The sequence below is a fragment of the Medicago truncatula genome, chromosome 8, assembly GCF_003473485.1.
Source record: "Medicago truncatula cultivar Jemalong A17 chromosome 8, MtrunA17r5.0-ANR, whole genome shotgun sequence".
NCBI classification, from domain to species: Eukaryota; Viridiplantae; Streptophyta; class Magnoliopsida; order Fabales; family Fabaceae; genus Medicago; species Medicago truncatula.
This window is the reverse complement of record NC_053049.1, coordinates 1,493,807-1,510,928: the sequence shown is the minus strand read 5'-3', so window position 1 is coordinate 1,510,928 and position 17,122 is coordinate 1,493,807. Positions and strand designations below refer to the sequence as shown.

The 17,122-nt window shown below is 31.0% G+C and overlaps 1 protein-coding gene across 1 annotated transcript; it reads right to left on the bottom strand.

Annotated features, from left to right (window-relative positions):
• Positions 1-9,132: 9,132 nt before the first annotated feature.
• LOC25500136 (UDP-glycosyltransferase 91A1) lies at positions 9,133-10,738 on the bottom strand. The gene has a single exon (XM_039828443.1). It carries the CDS (start codon positions 10,692-10,694, stop codon positions 9,282-9,284), a length of 1,413 nt encoding a protein of 470 aa, XP_039684377.1. The 5' UTR covers positions 10,695-10,738; the 3' UTR covers positions 9,133-9,281.
• Positions 10,739-17,122: the final 6,384 nt, after the last annotated feature.

Here is a 17,122-nt window from a genome sequence, read left to right as displayed (position 1 = left end):
TTCAAGATTTACAGCATTTGGATGATCAAGCTTCCTCAAAACAAGCATCTCTCTTGCCATAAACTTCACACTCTCTAGCTCCAAATTATAAAATCTCACTTTCTTCAATGCCACTATCTTCCCTATAACCAAGTCTTTAGCTTTATACACATTACTATATATCCATTTCCCAGTCTGAACAAATCAAACATAGATAACCACCGATTTTTCGTGATAAGATTGATAGATAAGATAAATACTTCAGAGACTAATTCAGGGACCAATTTGATTTTTAATGAATAGTTCATGATCGATTTGACAGTCTAACAGTTTATAATGACTTTCGTTTTAAAAAGTTCAAAATATATAAAAATAAAATTGATCAAATCCGTCCATGTGCACGTGGAAGCTGCTTAGAATTCCACATCAGCATTGTTAACGGCAAGACTTGACGGAAGGATTAAATTGATTAATATTTATAAAATTGAGATATATTGGCTATTTCGAAAAATTTAGAGATGAAATTGACTGTTGCCTACACTCTCCGGTCACTATAATAAGCAAAAATATACATTTTAGATTCATTCATTTAATGATGCACATAATCCTTATTATCTAATCCTAAACTACAATGCACACAACAATTGCAAAACCCTAATCCTTAGATTTGAGCGGGAAAATTGTGATTTAACCATATTTAATGTCATTTTTGAATTTCAAATCATGTACCCTTTTGAAATGTGTGCATATGTGCCTAATTAATGTAGATTTTGAAATTCAAATATCCCACCACTTGGAATTGTGGCCGCTTCTTTCCAAGGCATGCAATTACCCACTTCTCAATGCAAAGGCATCTGAACAAACCTATTTCCTTGCATTTTGCTCTCACTCCCTCTCTCTCACTCCCCTCTCACACTCATTTTTCTTTAATAAGAAAAAGTCAGCGATTTTCAGTCCCTCTTCTCTTCTCTCTCACTCCAGATTTCTCTCTAAAAAAAAAGCCTCTTCTCTTCTCCCACGTTATTTTTTTCTTCATTTTCTGACATTCTTCTTCAATTCTCCATCTCTCTGTCATTGTTTATCGCGTAGCTCTTCGTGTCTTAGTTTGGGTGTTCTCTTCATCGCCGGTCAGCCTCACCAAGGCAATAAGCATCTTCAAGTTTTATTGAAAGAGAATGCTTCTATGCAACAAAATTTTCAAGACCTTCGATCCCTCGGTATGCGTTTTCAGTTTCGTTACGTTTTGATTGATTTTGATTTCGTGATTAGGGTTTTGGTATCACCGGTGTTGTTTTGATTGATTTTTCCGATTTGATAGGAAAGGAGCTTGAAGAAGGTGGATTTCTCAGTGAATCGGCACTATCGCATAAGGTTTTTCTTTTCATCAACGATCTTCTCTCTCATTCGCTACTCTTCTCCTCTCTCATTGACTTTTTGTATTAAACTACCTATTCATGTTGTGATAAGCTTTAAAGAATATAATCCAAAGTTTGTTCTTGCTATGAAATTTTCCATTGAAAAACTGCCACTCATGTTTATTTGTATCCTATTATTCCTACTCCATGAGTATCTTGACATCATGAGCCATGAGCCACTATCATCACGATAATGGGTGTGAATAACTAATATGAAATATAGTTTCATTAGATGTAAATAAATAAATAAACTTTACATAAATTGATAAAGATTGTCCTTTGAGAAAATAGTGATAGTTTTGGTGGACTTCGTCGAGGTGGTTTATGTTTTTTATGGTGTGCTCTCGAGGGACAGCAGGCTGTGTGGTGCCTCTGTGTTGGCTGCGTGAGGGTGCTGCTATTTCAGGTAATTAATTTCAACAAAAGAGACCAACTGGCTATTTAATTTTACATATTGATCTTAAGCTATGTTACAGAATGTTAATTATGTTAATATCAATAAGTTAGTTATACATTAATTAGGTGATTTGTCCATATAGATACTATACTTTATTACTCACTCTCAGACTTCCAAATCTCTATTAATCATTTCTCTTGAAATCCTCTGATTACTATAAAGCTAATCATGTGTTAAATTATTATGACAGTGGAGACAAAGATTCCGTTGTGCCATTGCTAGGTTCTCGAACACTCATTCGTGAACTGGCTGATGACCTGAAGTTCAAGATTACAGTCCCATATGGAGCTTGGTTCCGCAAAGGCCAGATAGTTACATTTTTTTAACAGTTTAACCATTTTCTCCATTTCGAAAAATAAGTTCAGTATTCTGTAGTATGGTTATGCGGTCCCAATTACATATTGCTTGACAATATGTAATTACTTTTAACATATGGTTTTGGTGTTTGAAAGGAACATATGAATCTGTTATAATTTTTCATTATGTGGTAGGAACATATGAAACTACTAGGCTACTAATGGAATCACATTGCAAGTGGGCATACTAATGGAATCACATTGTAAGCTACTAAGCTTTGATTGTGGAACGTATGAAGGCAGAGTGACATCTGATAACGATCAGAATCAAGACTACTAAGCTTAGATTGTGGCTTCTAGGGGCAGAGGAAAATGAGGAAGAAAAAGGCACAATCAATTACAATCTGCTCTACATGTATAATGTTTTCCATATTCGAATTATTTTAAATTGCAAGTAATTTAAATTGAGTTTTAAGGTAGTTTTCTTTGACTGCAAATATAAGGGGCTTATTTCACAAGGTTATACTTAGATGTGTATATTCACTATTGAAGCTTATTTTGAGTTTCCGTGATGACTTACTTTATCGAAATCACGGTGTGCCGCCGCGATTTAGAAAAAGTTATAGGGTGCAGCTTTTACAATAACTAAAAATTAACTAATGATTTGCCTGAAGTTTCTAATTCTTTTTACTGGTCTAATTACAGTCCCTCTAATGATTTTCTACAACTATCAGATTTGATTGAATCAACTAAGGTTAATTATTTTGTCCATAATTTTTGCAAGATAACTCTTCAGTCTAGTGTTTTAGGTCAAAATTAATTTATTTTGTGTATAGAACAATAGTTATGCAGACCACCCATTTCAATAGGATAATGTCAAAATTAATTTATGCAGACCATCCATTTCAACAATCAATAATGTTTGTTTGGGTTTGTTTGTATATTAGCAGGTTTTTTAAGATTTGTTTTGTGTATAGGTTTTTTCTAAATTACCTTTGAAAACTCATGGGCAATTTACCCAAACCAATCAAAATTTTCCATGTGTACTCCATTAGAATAATAACATTTATTATTTTATTTTGCAAAAATTTAGCATGTATTTTATTATTTGCATATTCACCCATCTTAAACTAATGATTTTTTACAATTTAAACCATCACAATAATTAAATTTCTCCTCTAATCCAAAGATCATGCATTCATTCAAATTTAGTTGAACGATTTGCAAAAATCATTAAAAATTAAAATTATCACTCGTGGGAATCGAACTTGAATGCACCCACTTATTTGAAATGTTTTCCCAAACCACTTGACCAATACATTTTTTATGAATTAAATTGGAATGCCAAAATATGTTATTAGCGAGCAATTTTTTTTTTTTTTGCAGTGACTTATAACCTAGCTTTAGTAAAAATAATAATAATCATTTTATATGTGTATATTTATGAAATAGTAAATCTTTCTTAAAAAATAATAATAAATTCATTCAATTGATTTTTTATATCGTAAATATCATTCTTTTATATAAATTCATACTTTTATATAGATTCGATGAACTACAACATTGTTTCATTTGTGATCAACTGAATTTTGACTTATTTTAGGTACTATCTTTCATTTGGATCGGATAAATTTTTTAAAGGTATTAATTTTTTTTTTGCAGAGTCTTATAAGTTATAACCTAGCTTTAGTAAAAAAAAAATCATTTTATGTGTATATTTATGAAGAAGTAAATCTTTCTTAAAAAAAAAATATGAATCATTCATTTGATTTTTTATATTTTAAATATCTTTCTTTTATATAAATTCATACTTTTATATAGATTCGATGAACTACAACAATGTTTCATTTGTGATCAACCAAATTATGATTTATTTTAGATAATATCTTTCATTTGGATCAGATAAATTGTTTAAAGGTATTAATTTTTTCTGCAATGTCTTATAAGTTATAACTTAGCTTTAGTAAAAAAAAAGGCTTATTTAATTCTTTGGTTTTATTTTGGTCTCACAATTAATAAAACTCACGTTTTAGTCCTTCACTTTTCCCACAGTTTGCCAAATAAATTAACTTTAACCTCAAATATCTATGGTGAACCCACTGGTCCACTATAGATCCTATTTTTTTTTTTTTAATATAAACCGTTTGATCTTTTTTAATAAAGAAGGATTGTTAGATCATGCATGTCCACTGTATCTTACTGTGAACCAACAACATCTAGCATTATATCCCATACTTCATCTTCTTCCTTCCTCTCATTCATCACCTTCATAAAAAAAATCCAGATAACCACCATCAAAACCTCTTTTTCAAAACCACCATCAACACCGTTGTTTATATATCCATTATCTCAATCCCTCTCTCTATCAATCGAACCCACGTACCCCGAATCTGAATTCGAATTCGACAATAAAGAATTGAAGCTGGGATTGATTTTTTATTGAGAAGTCAAAAATGAAAGAGAAGGAGGAGAATGCAATGAAGATGATAGAAAGGGAAATGGTATCCGATGGAGAAGAGAGAGCATGAGAGGTAAGGAATAGTTTAGGAAAAAAGGGTTTAAGGGGATAGAGAGTGGATCGGGATTGAGAGAGATAGATTGGAAAAAAAAATCAATTTTTTTAAGCATTGTCATTGAGAACTATTGTGATTACATCTATGATTCTGGAATTCTTCTGCTTAATAGTCCTTCTTGGTTCAGCAAAAACGATGCAAATCTATAGGAAGATGAATTGAGTTAAAAATTGGAATAATAAGGAATGAATGAATATGAATCAGAAGAAGCAAAGAGATATTCTTGACGTGGGAGAAAAGAATTATGTAACAACATAAGAATCTTAAAAAAATTCCTTTAAATTTATCTATTTATTTTTTAAAATGTTAGATCTTCTTGTTGTTGATTGATGATTATGGATTTTGTTTTAATTGTATAATTGGGATAATAAAAAAACAAATATTAAATATACTCATATAGTTTGTTACACTTTTTAAATGATAAAGGAAAAAAACCAGACATACATATCGTGTTTGTTACATTTGTTTTAATATTTAAATTTATTCTTATTTATTTGTTACCTGTGTTGTTTGTATTAAAAGTTAAGGGTATTTTTGGAAAGAAAAATCCTGCTCAAAAGTGCTGAAAGAGATAATTTTCTTTATATATAGATGAATTGAATTAAGGGTATTTTCTCTATATATGAACGGTATTTTATATGAAATTTTGATTTTGATTAAAATTATAAGTACAAATATTTGTGAAATTAAAATTGTAACAAACCCAAATAAATCATGTTTATCTTTTACCACAACAACACAGTAGTTTAACAAATATAATACAAATTCTTATCTTTTTTTAATACCACCAAGAATGTAACATTAATATAGGAAAATTTGTTTAAGGGTATAATTGAAATTATAAAAAATTCAGCCCAAAGTCTCTATTCCCTTCATATATAGTATATATAGTATTTTGTCAAAAAAAAAAAGTATATATAGTATTGTTCCTGTTGTAGTGGTATATTTTCTATTTTAATGAGATTTCATTTTTCTAATTCAAATTTAATATAATATTATTAAAGGATAAAATAGTAAATAAAATAAAATATTTTAAATGAACAGTAAAATCAATAGTATATACATATAAAGTAATGTTTTTATGCCACATGTTGCCTTTGTAATGCCCTGAATTCTGGTTGAACCGTGCACTTGCGGTTTTATACCATCAGTCATCGAATCTATATAAAAGAATGATATTTAAAATATAAAAAAAATCAATTGAATGAATTCATTTTTTTTTTTATGAAAGATTTACTATTTCATAAATATACACATATAAAATGTTTTTTTTTTTTTTTTACTAAAGCTAGGTTATAACTTATAAGACACTGCAAGAAAAAAAAATTAATACCTTTGAACAATTTATATGATCAAAATGAAAGATAGTACCTAAAATAAATCATAATTCGTTTGATCACAAATGAAACAATGTTGTAGTTCAGCGAATCTATATAAAAGTATAAATTTATATAAAAGAATGATATTTAAAATATAAAAAATCAATTGAATGAATTCATTTTTTTTAAGAAAGATTTACTCTTTCATAAATATACACATATAAAATGATTTTTTTTACTAAAGCTAGGTTATAACTTATAAGACCTTGCAAAAAAAAATTATTACCTTTAAACAATTTATCTGATCCAAATGAAAGATAGTACCTAAAATAAATCATAATTCGGTGGATCACAAATGAAACATTGTTGTAGGTCATCGAATCTATATAAAAGTATGAATTTATAAAAAAGAATGATATTTAAAATATAAAAAATCAATTGAATGAATTCATTTTTCTTAAGAAAAATTTACTACTTCATAATTATACACATATAAAATGATTTTTTTTTACTAAAAGGCATTGCAAATAAAAATAAAATAATTTGCTCACTAATAACATAATTTTGAATTCCAAATTATTTCATAAAAAAATGTATTGATCAAGTGGTTCCAGAGTACATTGTAAATAGGTGGGAGCACCCTAGTTCGATTCTTAGGGGTGATAATTTTAATTTTTAATGATTTTTGTCAAACATTTCAACTAAATTGGAGAGTGATTGGATTAGAGGTGAAATTTAATTATTGTGATGGTTTAAATTGTAAAAAATCATTAATTTAAGATGGGGTGAATATGCAAATAATAAAATACTTGCTAAATTTTTGCAAAATAAAATAATAAATGTTATTATTTTAATGGAGTACATATGGAAACTTTTGATTGGTTTGGGTAAATTGCCCATGAGTTTTCAAAGGCAACCTAGGCCTCACCGTTGTGTATAATGTGTCATTTCACTCCACGTAGCTAATCTTAGTGTTTGTTCATGAATAGAAAGTGGCTCATAAAACAATTTAAGGGTTCGATTGTTCTATATTATTTTTGCTCATCTCTCTTAGTGTTTGAAATTAGTTCAAAGAGTGGTCTAAAAATTCTGCTAACATATGAGGATGACGCTTGCATTGATAGTTTTCAAAAAAAAAAAAAAATGGCATTGTATACACATAAATTCCTTGAAATATAATTGTATACACAACGTACACTACATACGAGGTCAACTTTACGTCGCAATATCCAAGGAGACCTCCAGGAATGGGTTGAAGATTTTAATGACTGATGAGAATAGTAAAAGCATGAATAACACTTCAAATGTAGTTATAAGGAGATTTTCTGCGATCTACCGATTTAAGGTCTTTTTTTAATGTATTTTTTTTTAGAAACAATTTATTTTGTACCGCAATAATATTTAATTTCAATACATTTGCATGTTTTGTTTCCAATCGAGATAACCCGTGTCGCACGGGTGGATGGTCTAGTAGACCATATACATCATTAAATAAAATGAACATAAAATATAGATTTTTGCTTTTATATTAGTGACCGAAGGGTGTACAAATTTAAGAACTATATTGCTTATTCACTCTTTAGAAGTAGGTCAAAAGAGGCTACATCAATCTTTGGAAAGGAAAGAAAAACGGAAACACGGGAGGAGGCATTTCGTTTTGGCCTAGAAGGCGCACATAGAGAAAACATTAAACAACACCGATAAGAAAGAATTTGAAGAGCAATGTCGTTAACGGAGGAATTCTATTGAGTTTATCTTCTTTATATGTTGTTTATTTTTATGAACATGAGTAGTCAATTTCTATTGATTAGATTTCTAGATGATTTTAATTTGATATGTTTGAAGTTCAAACTGTTAACAACCATGTAATTGTTGACACAAATTGCAATCTAGTATTATTTCTGTATAAGTGTTTTTAATGATTTTCATACGTTGACGAATGTATGAATTGATCAACTGACTATTAGTTATAGTTGTTCATTTAGATATAATATAATGTTCAATCTAACATGTCATTTCAGAGAAATTGGCTTGTTAAGTTATGATTAAGAAATTATCGTTATGTAAAACCTTCAACAATTACGAACTCCCCTAAGAGATTATGAGGTTCTACTCGGAGAAGAGAGTTTTAAATTTAAAAGATCGATCATAACTATTTTTCAAAACACTTGTTTGCTCAATTATATGCTTTGCGTACTCCACCAATTGTTAATTCCTTATTATAAATGAATTGCTAAGTTGAGATTGAAACAATATATGTGAAGACAAATTTATATTATTACTTCGATGAATTTTTAGTTGTTAAAAGTCTCTTGGGAATGGGTTGGTTCATTTTGAGGGAGAGATTCATTGGTTGAAAAACGCATGAGAGGAGAGTCTTTTTGAGCAGTTGGGTGAATCTTGGAAGACCCAAAAGTGATGATCTTTAGGAAATCAAAGATGAAGAGTTAGTTCGTGGTTAGATTCTTCTAAAGTTGAAAAACAATTGAAAATATCTTAAATAGTGAAATCATTAAGTCTCTTAACCACATGAAGAGATTCGAGTAATTGCTAAAAATTATGATTGTTTTTGGAAAGCTAGTTAAATTTAATTTGTTGTAACTCTTTTGTAATCTCTGTAACAAATAGTTAAAAATTAGAATTGCTGCTAGTTGAATCTAATTTAAAAATGATAAACAATAGACCAAATCTTTGAGAGAAAAAATAGAGGTAAACAGTCTATCTTGGGAGCTAATATATGACAGGAATTTTATACCATGGATTGCTCGACGTGTCGGACCTCATGATGGTGTTTCTATGTTTTGCACTTTGCCATCTGGCCCCTTGTTATGTTATATGAATTATTTTGTTAATTTGACATATCTTTAAAGTTTAATTCGGTCCAACGTTTTCCATCTGGTCTCCTGTTATAAAGTTTAATTTTATTTTTGTTTGTGGTATACACAGGAGATACAAGCACCAAGTTATAGTATATATAAATTTTTTATACAAATATCAAATTACGATGTAAATAAATTTTAAGATGAAGAAGTATGATTGAAAGAGTCTAAAATTTGTTTACTACGCACAACCATTATTGTTTGTATTTTTGGAATGTGCTAAAGGCACAACCGGTGGGAACAACGCTTAACTAGTGCGCATGCCTTGAATCGGATTAGTCGTCCATTATTGGTGGGTCGGAAACCGGTGCGAAAGACAAAAAAAATGAAAAATAAAAATAGAAGTTCATAATCTCTTCAACTTCATATCGCTTTCCTGATTCCATCCTTGAGAAACTGGACAAATGCTGCTATGTAATGATCCTGATGCAGCTTCAAATTTCCTACAATTCCCACAGCTTCTCTTGTCTTAGTTCTGAGTTCTTTTCCTTCCTCCAACACCATAGCTTGTCTAAGTGATTTAGCAATTTCATATCTAGTGAATGTTCCATCTTCATTTCTTTTAACTTCAATAGCCAAACCCTTATCCACCAGAAGCCTTGCATTAAGAGGCTGATCGACATTGAAAGGTAACACAACAAGTTTGTTTTCAAATTGCAATGCTTCAATTGTTGAACCCCACCCAGAATGAAACAAAGACCCCCCAATAGATGAATGTGCTAATATCTCTTGTTGTGGTATCCATCCCATACAAACAAGTCCTCTATCACATGACCTTTCACTAAAACCAATAGGTAGAAAATCTTCATCATTATATGCCCAATTAGTCTTTCTTAATCCCCATAAAAATGACAACTTAGAATCTTCTAGCCCATAAGCTATTTCAAAAACTTGTTCCTTGCTCAATTTGCATTCACTCCCAAACCCTACAAAAACAACCGATTTTGTTGCTTGCTTATCAAGCCACTGAAATATAGCAGTCCTTAATCCTGTTACTGAGCCCAATCCATCAAGAAGTCCTCTTTGTGGCATCTCTACAGGCAACAAACCTATAGGAATCACAGGCTTCCCTACTAGTTTCTTGTATAGGTTCAGATATTCACCTTCGATCTCATAGCAACTGCAACATATTATAGATTTAGCAGCATCAATTACCTTGACAAGCCTTTCAATACCACTAACCTCAGAAGCATTGTTTTGATGGACATACTTAGAAAATGCCACTGCCTCAGTTCTGTTATAAGCAACTGATGATGGAAATGTCATCCATTTCGGTGGCAATGTTAAACTGTCTGGCGAGAAGCGACCATTCATATTACTTGGTGGTCCAAGGAATGCTAATGTTGCTGCCGAAACAACAGAATAGTATATTAGGTTTATATGAAACTCTTGTGCAATATCTACTATCCAATGAGGATTGTAATCACATATTATCCAATTAGGTAACCAATTGGATACTAATTGTTTCACTGGATTTTTGAGTTTATCATATGCTTGTTCTAAGTATTGAATTTTATCAAATGGAATGTCCATAGTTGCTTCAGCACCTTCGGGCAAGAGATCTTCGTTTAATGATGGCAATGGAATTTCTACAAAATCAATCAAATGTGACAGACTTGACGGAATTTTTGGAAGTCTTTGAATGTTTTTGGGAGTTGATATGTAGGAGACATGAACACCAGCTTTGGCTAAGGCGATTGAAAGTTTGAAAAATGGTATTAAGTGGCCAAATGCTGACCACGGAAGCATCACCACATGAATTGTATCCTCAGTCATTTTTGACGTTGATGGATTACCGTCTGCTGAATCAAGCACTTTGCTTCTATATAAATTAGTTGCTCACATATCTCATATAACCCAAAATATGGAAATACAAAGATTGTGAATATGAAAAAGAGGTGATGTGAAATGAATGAATCTTTTTTTTTTTCCTCTCTCTCTCTCTCTCTCGTGCGTGCTAGCCAACTTATTAACCATGTGTATATACATACACATAATAACCGTTGCAAAGCCTTCAAGTAAAACAGAAAATCCTATTAACTAGGATTATTGACCAAGTAAATAGTAAATACCAATGTTCACATTTGACCGAGCAGAAAATCCTTATTTATATCACCACGTCAAATAGAAAATCCTTATTTTATATTTTTAAGGTTTAATTACCTTTTTGGTCCTCTAACTATTTAATTGGTATCGGATTGGTCCTCTAACTAAAAATTGATTTATTTCGGTCCTCTAAGTTTCTCACCGTTACTACATTTAGTCCTTTTTGTTAGTTTTATTCAAATAAAGTTAGGTTTTGTGTTATGTGGGTCCTCTAACTTTATTTGTTAGTATCATTTTGGTCATATATCTCGTTAAGATATTATGATTAAATAGTGACTGATATTATTGGTAATTCTTATGTTTCATTTGTATGTGTGAAATAGGAGGTCAGGCACCCACATAGCACAAATCTTGACGTTCAAAAGCCTGATATGTAGGTGCCGGAATGGTTGCACAATACTCCACCAAAACCTGTTCGAACTGGGTCTCCGATGCAACTGCCATCGACGTTCAAAATTGTACCAACGTGATTGTTGTTATTCCAACTAATAAGCCTGGCAGTGGCAGTGGCGCTGACAGAGTTCAGCAAGCAAGAACTGATGGCGTTGGCAGAATTGATGATATTGAAGCTGACACGGACAGGAGACAGAGTTTCGTTATTAAAACACATTTGATTGCGGTGCCTCCATATCGACCACAAACCCAAAAGAAAAATTGTCGAACGAGTGCAATTTGCTCCCTCCTTTAACCAATCTGTCGTCGATAAAGAGGTGAAGAAAGTCTGAGAGGGAAAGCCAACTTGCTGCCAAATACTCTTGGAAAATCGACAGTTTATTTTTTCCCGTGCATGGAAAATTGGGGATGTGATTATAAGCATGCATGTTTTTTCCCGTGCAGTTTATTTATTTTTATTTTTTTCATTTGTTTTTCCAGGCTGATTGCTCACATTTCATTTGTAGTTAAATTAGGAGTAAATAGTTACCCTGAAATTGTAAGTTTCATCAATTACTTCCCTGAAATTAACAAAACTTCACCCTAAAATTTCACAACGTTAGTCAATTTACCCCCTCCGTCAAATTTTTCTGTTAGTGAACATGACGTTTTGCAAATACCCCCCTGAAGTTTTGCACTTATGTGCAAAATGCACCCCAAACTTAAAAATTTATATTATTTTTTTCTTAAAAACAAACAATTAATAGTTAAATATTAAAGCTAACTATTAATTTTGGAGTTTGGAAAAACTACATACATATATACATCAAAATAGAGAAAAATGTGTATTTTTAAAGTGACAATAATGGTTATTTCTAATAGACAAATTATTATTTTTAGAGGTTTATAAACAAATTAATAATCAAATTTATATTTATATTTTCTCCTTCACCATCTTAGTCTTTTAACTTCTCCAACTCCTTCAACAATTTGCTCAAACCATTTAAACTACACAACCCCAAATGTTAATCCACAAATCATCCCATTATTGTCACTTTAAAAAATACATATTTTTCCTCATTTTAGAGCCTATTTTGATGTATATATGCATGTAGTTTTCCCAAATTTCAAAATTAATAGTTAGTTTTAATATTTAACTATTAATTGTTTGTTTTTAAGAAAAAAATAATATAAATTTTTAAGTTTGGGGGGCATTTTGCACATAAGTGCAAAACTTCATGGGGTATTTGCAAAACGTCTTGTTCACTAATAGAAAAATTTGACGGAGGGGGTAAATTGACTAACGTTGTGAAATTTCAAGGGAGTAATTGAAGTTTTGTTAATTTCAGAGGGTAATTGATGAAACTTACAATTTCAGGGGGGAAATTGACTATTTACTCGTTAAATTAGCTTGTAATTAAAGGGACAAGCATTAGACCCTATACTAGGAAAATGTACCCGAAACATTCATATTATTAAGGCTTAAATATGTAAACCGTCCTTGTAAGTTCGCGTGTTTTTAGTTTTCGTTCATGTATCTTTTTTTTATTCTAAAACAACCCTTGTTTGTTATAAATGTTTTGGTTTTCGTCCCTCATGTCAACTTCTGTTACAAAAACACCTACGTGTCTAACGGCCGCTGATGCGGCGAAGAATGATGTGGCAAAATACATTTATGTGTCGTGACAGATGATCTCTAACTATATTACAAGAATCAAAACCAAAAATGAAAAATTACAGAGAGAGAGACGAAATTAAAAACATCTAAATTCCAATCAATGTAAATTCATTTTAAAATATTATTTTTTTTAGCCTTCCATTTAAGAGACATCATTTGCACTGAGTTGGCATTAATAAACAAAATTAAACCTTGCATAATAAAAAGTACAATAAAGCTACTAATCCAAAACAAAAACTAAAACTAAAACTAAAACTAAAAAACAAAATTAGATTCGGTAAACCGAAAATAACAATCATTAAAACTGAGATTAAGCTAAAAACTAAATCTTAAAACCGAGTTGAAGCTGGAAACTATGGTGGTAATGGATTTGTCTGCTGCTTCAACCATTGCAACACCACCTTCTTCCAAAAAGTGATACGCTTTATTGCTGTCACAACAATATTCCAGATTTGATATAATGTTTCTGCTACAGTAAACATCAATACAAGAAAAGCAGAAGCACACCAAACCGTAAAGACTTGAGAAGCACGATGTTCATTAATCTTGAAGAGGTAGTAGTATGATGAAGTTCCATTGAACAACATAATCAATATTACTTCGATATTACCGGTACTCGGTGGAGACAAACCCGCATAGAACATGAACCACGCATATAACGCCTCAAAACCGATGAAGAAGGGATCAATGAAATCTTTGAGATGAACACTCGCAACATTCTCCACAGTTTTTGCAACAGGGGCCGGAGCAAGACCCACTACTATCTTTTGTGCGACAGCTTGAATTTCAACCGTTACAAGTGTTCCGGCAACAACATGCAACCAGAAAGTTAAGTTTCTTATCTCCTTCATTTTCTCCCAATACATGGCATTTCTATGCCTAGTTTGTTCAGGATCTGGTTTTTGAACTTGATCTTGATTTTCATTTTCATTTTGTTCTTGATTTGGATTTTGAACTGGAATCTGATTATTATTAGACATTATGAGTGTGTTGTTTGGGTGTGTTGTTTGAAAGAAAAAGATAAAGTTTTGATGAGTGGTTGTTTCTGTGAATGAAGTAAAGGAAGGAAGAGGGTTGTTTGTTGTTATATGCACAATGACCGTTTTTGAGTGTGTTGTTCTTAAAAATAGTACATTTCTGAAGGAATGAAATGAGGAGAGGATTATGCACTAGTACAATGACCGTTCTTGAGTGTGTTGTTTTATTCTGAAGGAATGAATGACCCGACCCATGTTAACCTATGTAGCATTAGGGAAAACAAAATACAATTTTATTTTATCTAAAGATTGATTAATCTTCAGCACCACTCTTATATTTTAACGCTTGTACACAATTTGAGGCATCAGAGAATCAAAAGAATTTAGAAGATATGGGTGACCCCTTAAAGTACTATAATAGGTAAAAAAAACAAATTAAGAGCATTGATTTTATCCTTTGAATTAAAAACTAAAATATTCAATTTTTTATTTTAGTCCCTCTAAAAAATTTCTTTGATTAGTCCTTATAAAATTTTGTATGATGTTGCTCTGGCCTCCTTATCATGTGACCCTAAGTATAGTCATTTTACTCCTTGAATAGATAATGAGTAACTATATTAGTCTTTTAATGTATTAAAATTTTAAAATAGCTTCAAATTAAACATTTTGTTAGTTAAAATAGTCAATGAATGTTGACGTTAACTCTTTACGTGTAGGTACTGCTATGCCCAATTTTTTATTTGAGTCCATGAAATTTTAAATAGCTTATAGGTTAATAACTTAATTTGCTCTCTAAGAGTTTTCTCATGATCTAATTCAGTCCATAATAAATATATATATATATATATATGTATATATATAAAGGGGAGAAAAAACCAACTCATGTACATGGTGATATACATATTTTTGTCAACAAATTAATAACTCATGTACATTTTATTTTTGACACAATAGTCCTATTTTAAAGATGATTGATTTAAAATATCTATGATATTTTCCCCTAAAAAATTAAGAGATTTAGTTTAAGTATCTATAAAATTAATTAAAATTAACCAATTCTATAATTATAATAAATAATAATAAAGGTACTAGCAATCTAGCATAGATACAGCAATATTCACCTATGAGACAGTCTTTCACAGTCTTATTGTCTACTCAAATCACATTTTAATATTTAACTAAATGCAATTAATTAATTAATTGCATGTCTAAATCTATAGACGGTTAAAGGGGGAAAAAGTAAAGTAGAGTACAGCTATTACAAAAAGTCTACAATTTTGTTTCCATGTTGTACTGCTGGTACAGAAGAGAGAGGGAGAAAAAGAAAGAAAGAAAATATTCATCAAATAATGACCAAATCCAACGTAGCATTAATATAAACAAAATACTAATTTTTTCTAATGGATTTTGATTGATTTTCAGCACCACTCTTAGATTTTAGGACTTGTAAACAATTCGCCAGTTGGTCCAAAGATTTTGAGTGGTTTATAATCAAGGATTAAAAATAAATTATTGCTCTTCTCCCTTTTTTTTACTCATTCCTGTCAAATAGCCGAGCGTGAGTAGACATGGCAACAGGGCGGATCGGAGGCGGATTTAAGCATCCCCATACCCGCCCCCGCTTTCATGCACCCGCCCCTGCCCCCATCCCAAACAATATCGAGCGTAAAAATTGAACACCCAACCCCGCCCTTAATGGGTACGAGTCTCCCGACCCCACCCCACGCTTGCGGAAACTCTATTTCCAATTCTTAACGAGTCGAATCGAACTTAGACAGGTTTGATTTGACTCGACTCATTTCGAGCAATACCTCCGTCCCACAATATAAGAAAAAACACTAATTAAGAAAATCATTTAATGTTCTAAGATTTACAAAGTAGACTTGTTCCTAAATTACCCTTTGTAATATACTCCCTCCGTATTTTAATATAAGTAAAATTGACTTTTTAGGTTCATTCATTTAATGATGTATGTGATTCATAATATGGATCACATACATCATTAAATGAATGAACCTAAAAAATAAATTTTGCTTATATTAAAATACGGAGGGAGTATAATATTAAAACCCACGTTGAAAACTAAAAGAAATACTATAACTATCATTATTACTCTTAGTGACACCCATAAAATATAGGCTTAATTACCTTTTTCGTCCTCTAACTATTTAATTGGTATCGGATTGGTCATCTAACTAAAAATTGATTTATTTCGGTCCTCTAAGTTTCTCACTGTTACTACATTTAGTCCTTTTTGTTAGTTTTATTCAAATAAAGTTAGGTTTTATGTTATGTGGGTCCTCTAACTTTATTTATTAGTATCATTTTGGTCATATATCTCGTTAAGATATTATGATTAAATAGTGACTGATATTATGGGTAATTGTAATGTTTCATTTGTATTTGTATGTGTGAAATAGGAGGTCAGGCACCCACATAGCACAAACCTTGACGTTTATTTGAATAAAACTAACAGAAATGACTAAATATAGTAACAGTGAGAAACTTAGAGGACCGAAATAAATCAATTTTTAGTTAGAGAACCAATCTGATACCAATTAAATAGTTAGAGGACCAAAAAGGTAATTAAGCCTAAAATATACTATCCGCCTAAATTCTATCTCTGTCTCTCTGTTTGCAATTCAGTATTGAAAGAGTAATGATATTTGAACAACTTTTTTGCTATAATTTTTGGAACAATCTTATTGTGCTCTCTTTTCATTGGTCTAAAACAATGGAGAGAGAAAAAAGAAGAGAGAGAATAATAAAATAATGTGAATATGAGAGATAAAGTTGTATAAAAATGATACAAAAATAGTTGTACAAATATCATTTCTCGTATTGAAAATACTACCTGCCTAATAAAATTATTAATCGTCAAATAACTGGCCGTTGGCCGATATACCACTTAATAAATCTCCACCCAATAATTTTGCTCCGTCCTCCTTTCATACTTTATGTAACTCCATGTCCAATAATTAATCCTTCAAACTAATACTAAACAATTTCACGGTATCTCTCCAAAAAAAAAAATCACGGTAATTGGGCAAGTATTTTTAAAAAGAGCAATG

What these genes read in the sequence shown, in the direction of transcription:
- LOC25500136 (XM_039828443.1), bottom strand. Translation starts at nt 10,694, where the DNA reads ATGACTGAGGATACAATTCATGTGGTGATGCTTCCGTGGTCAGCATTT.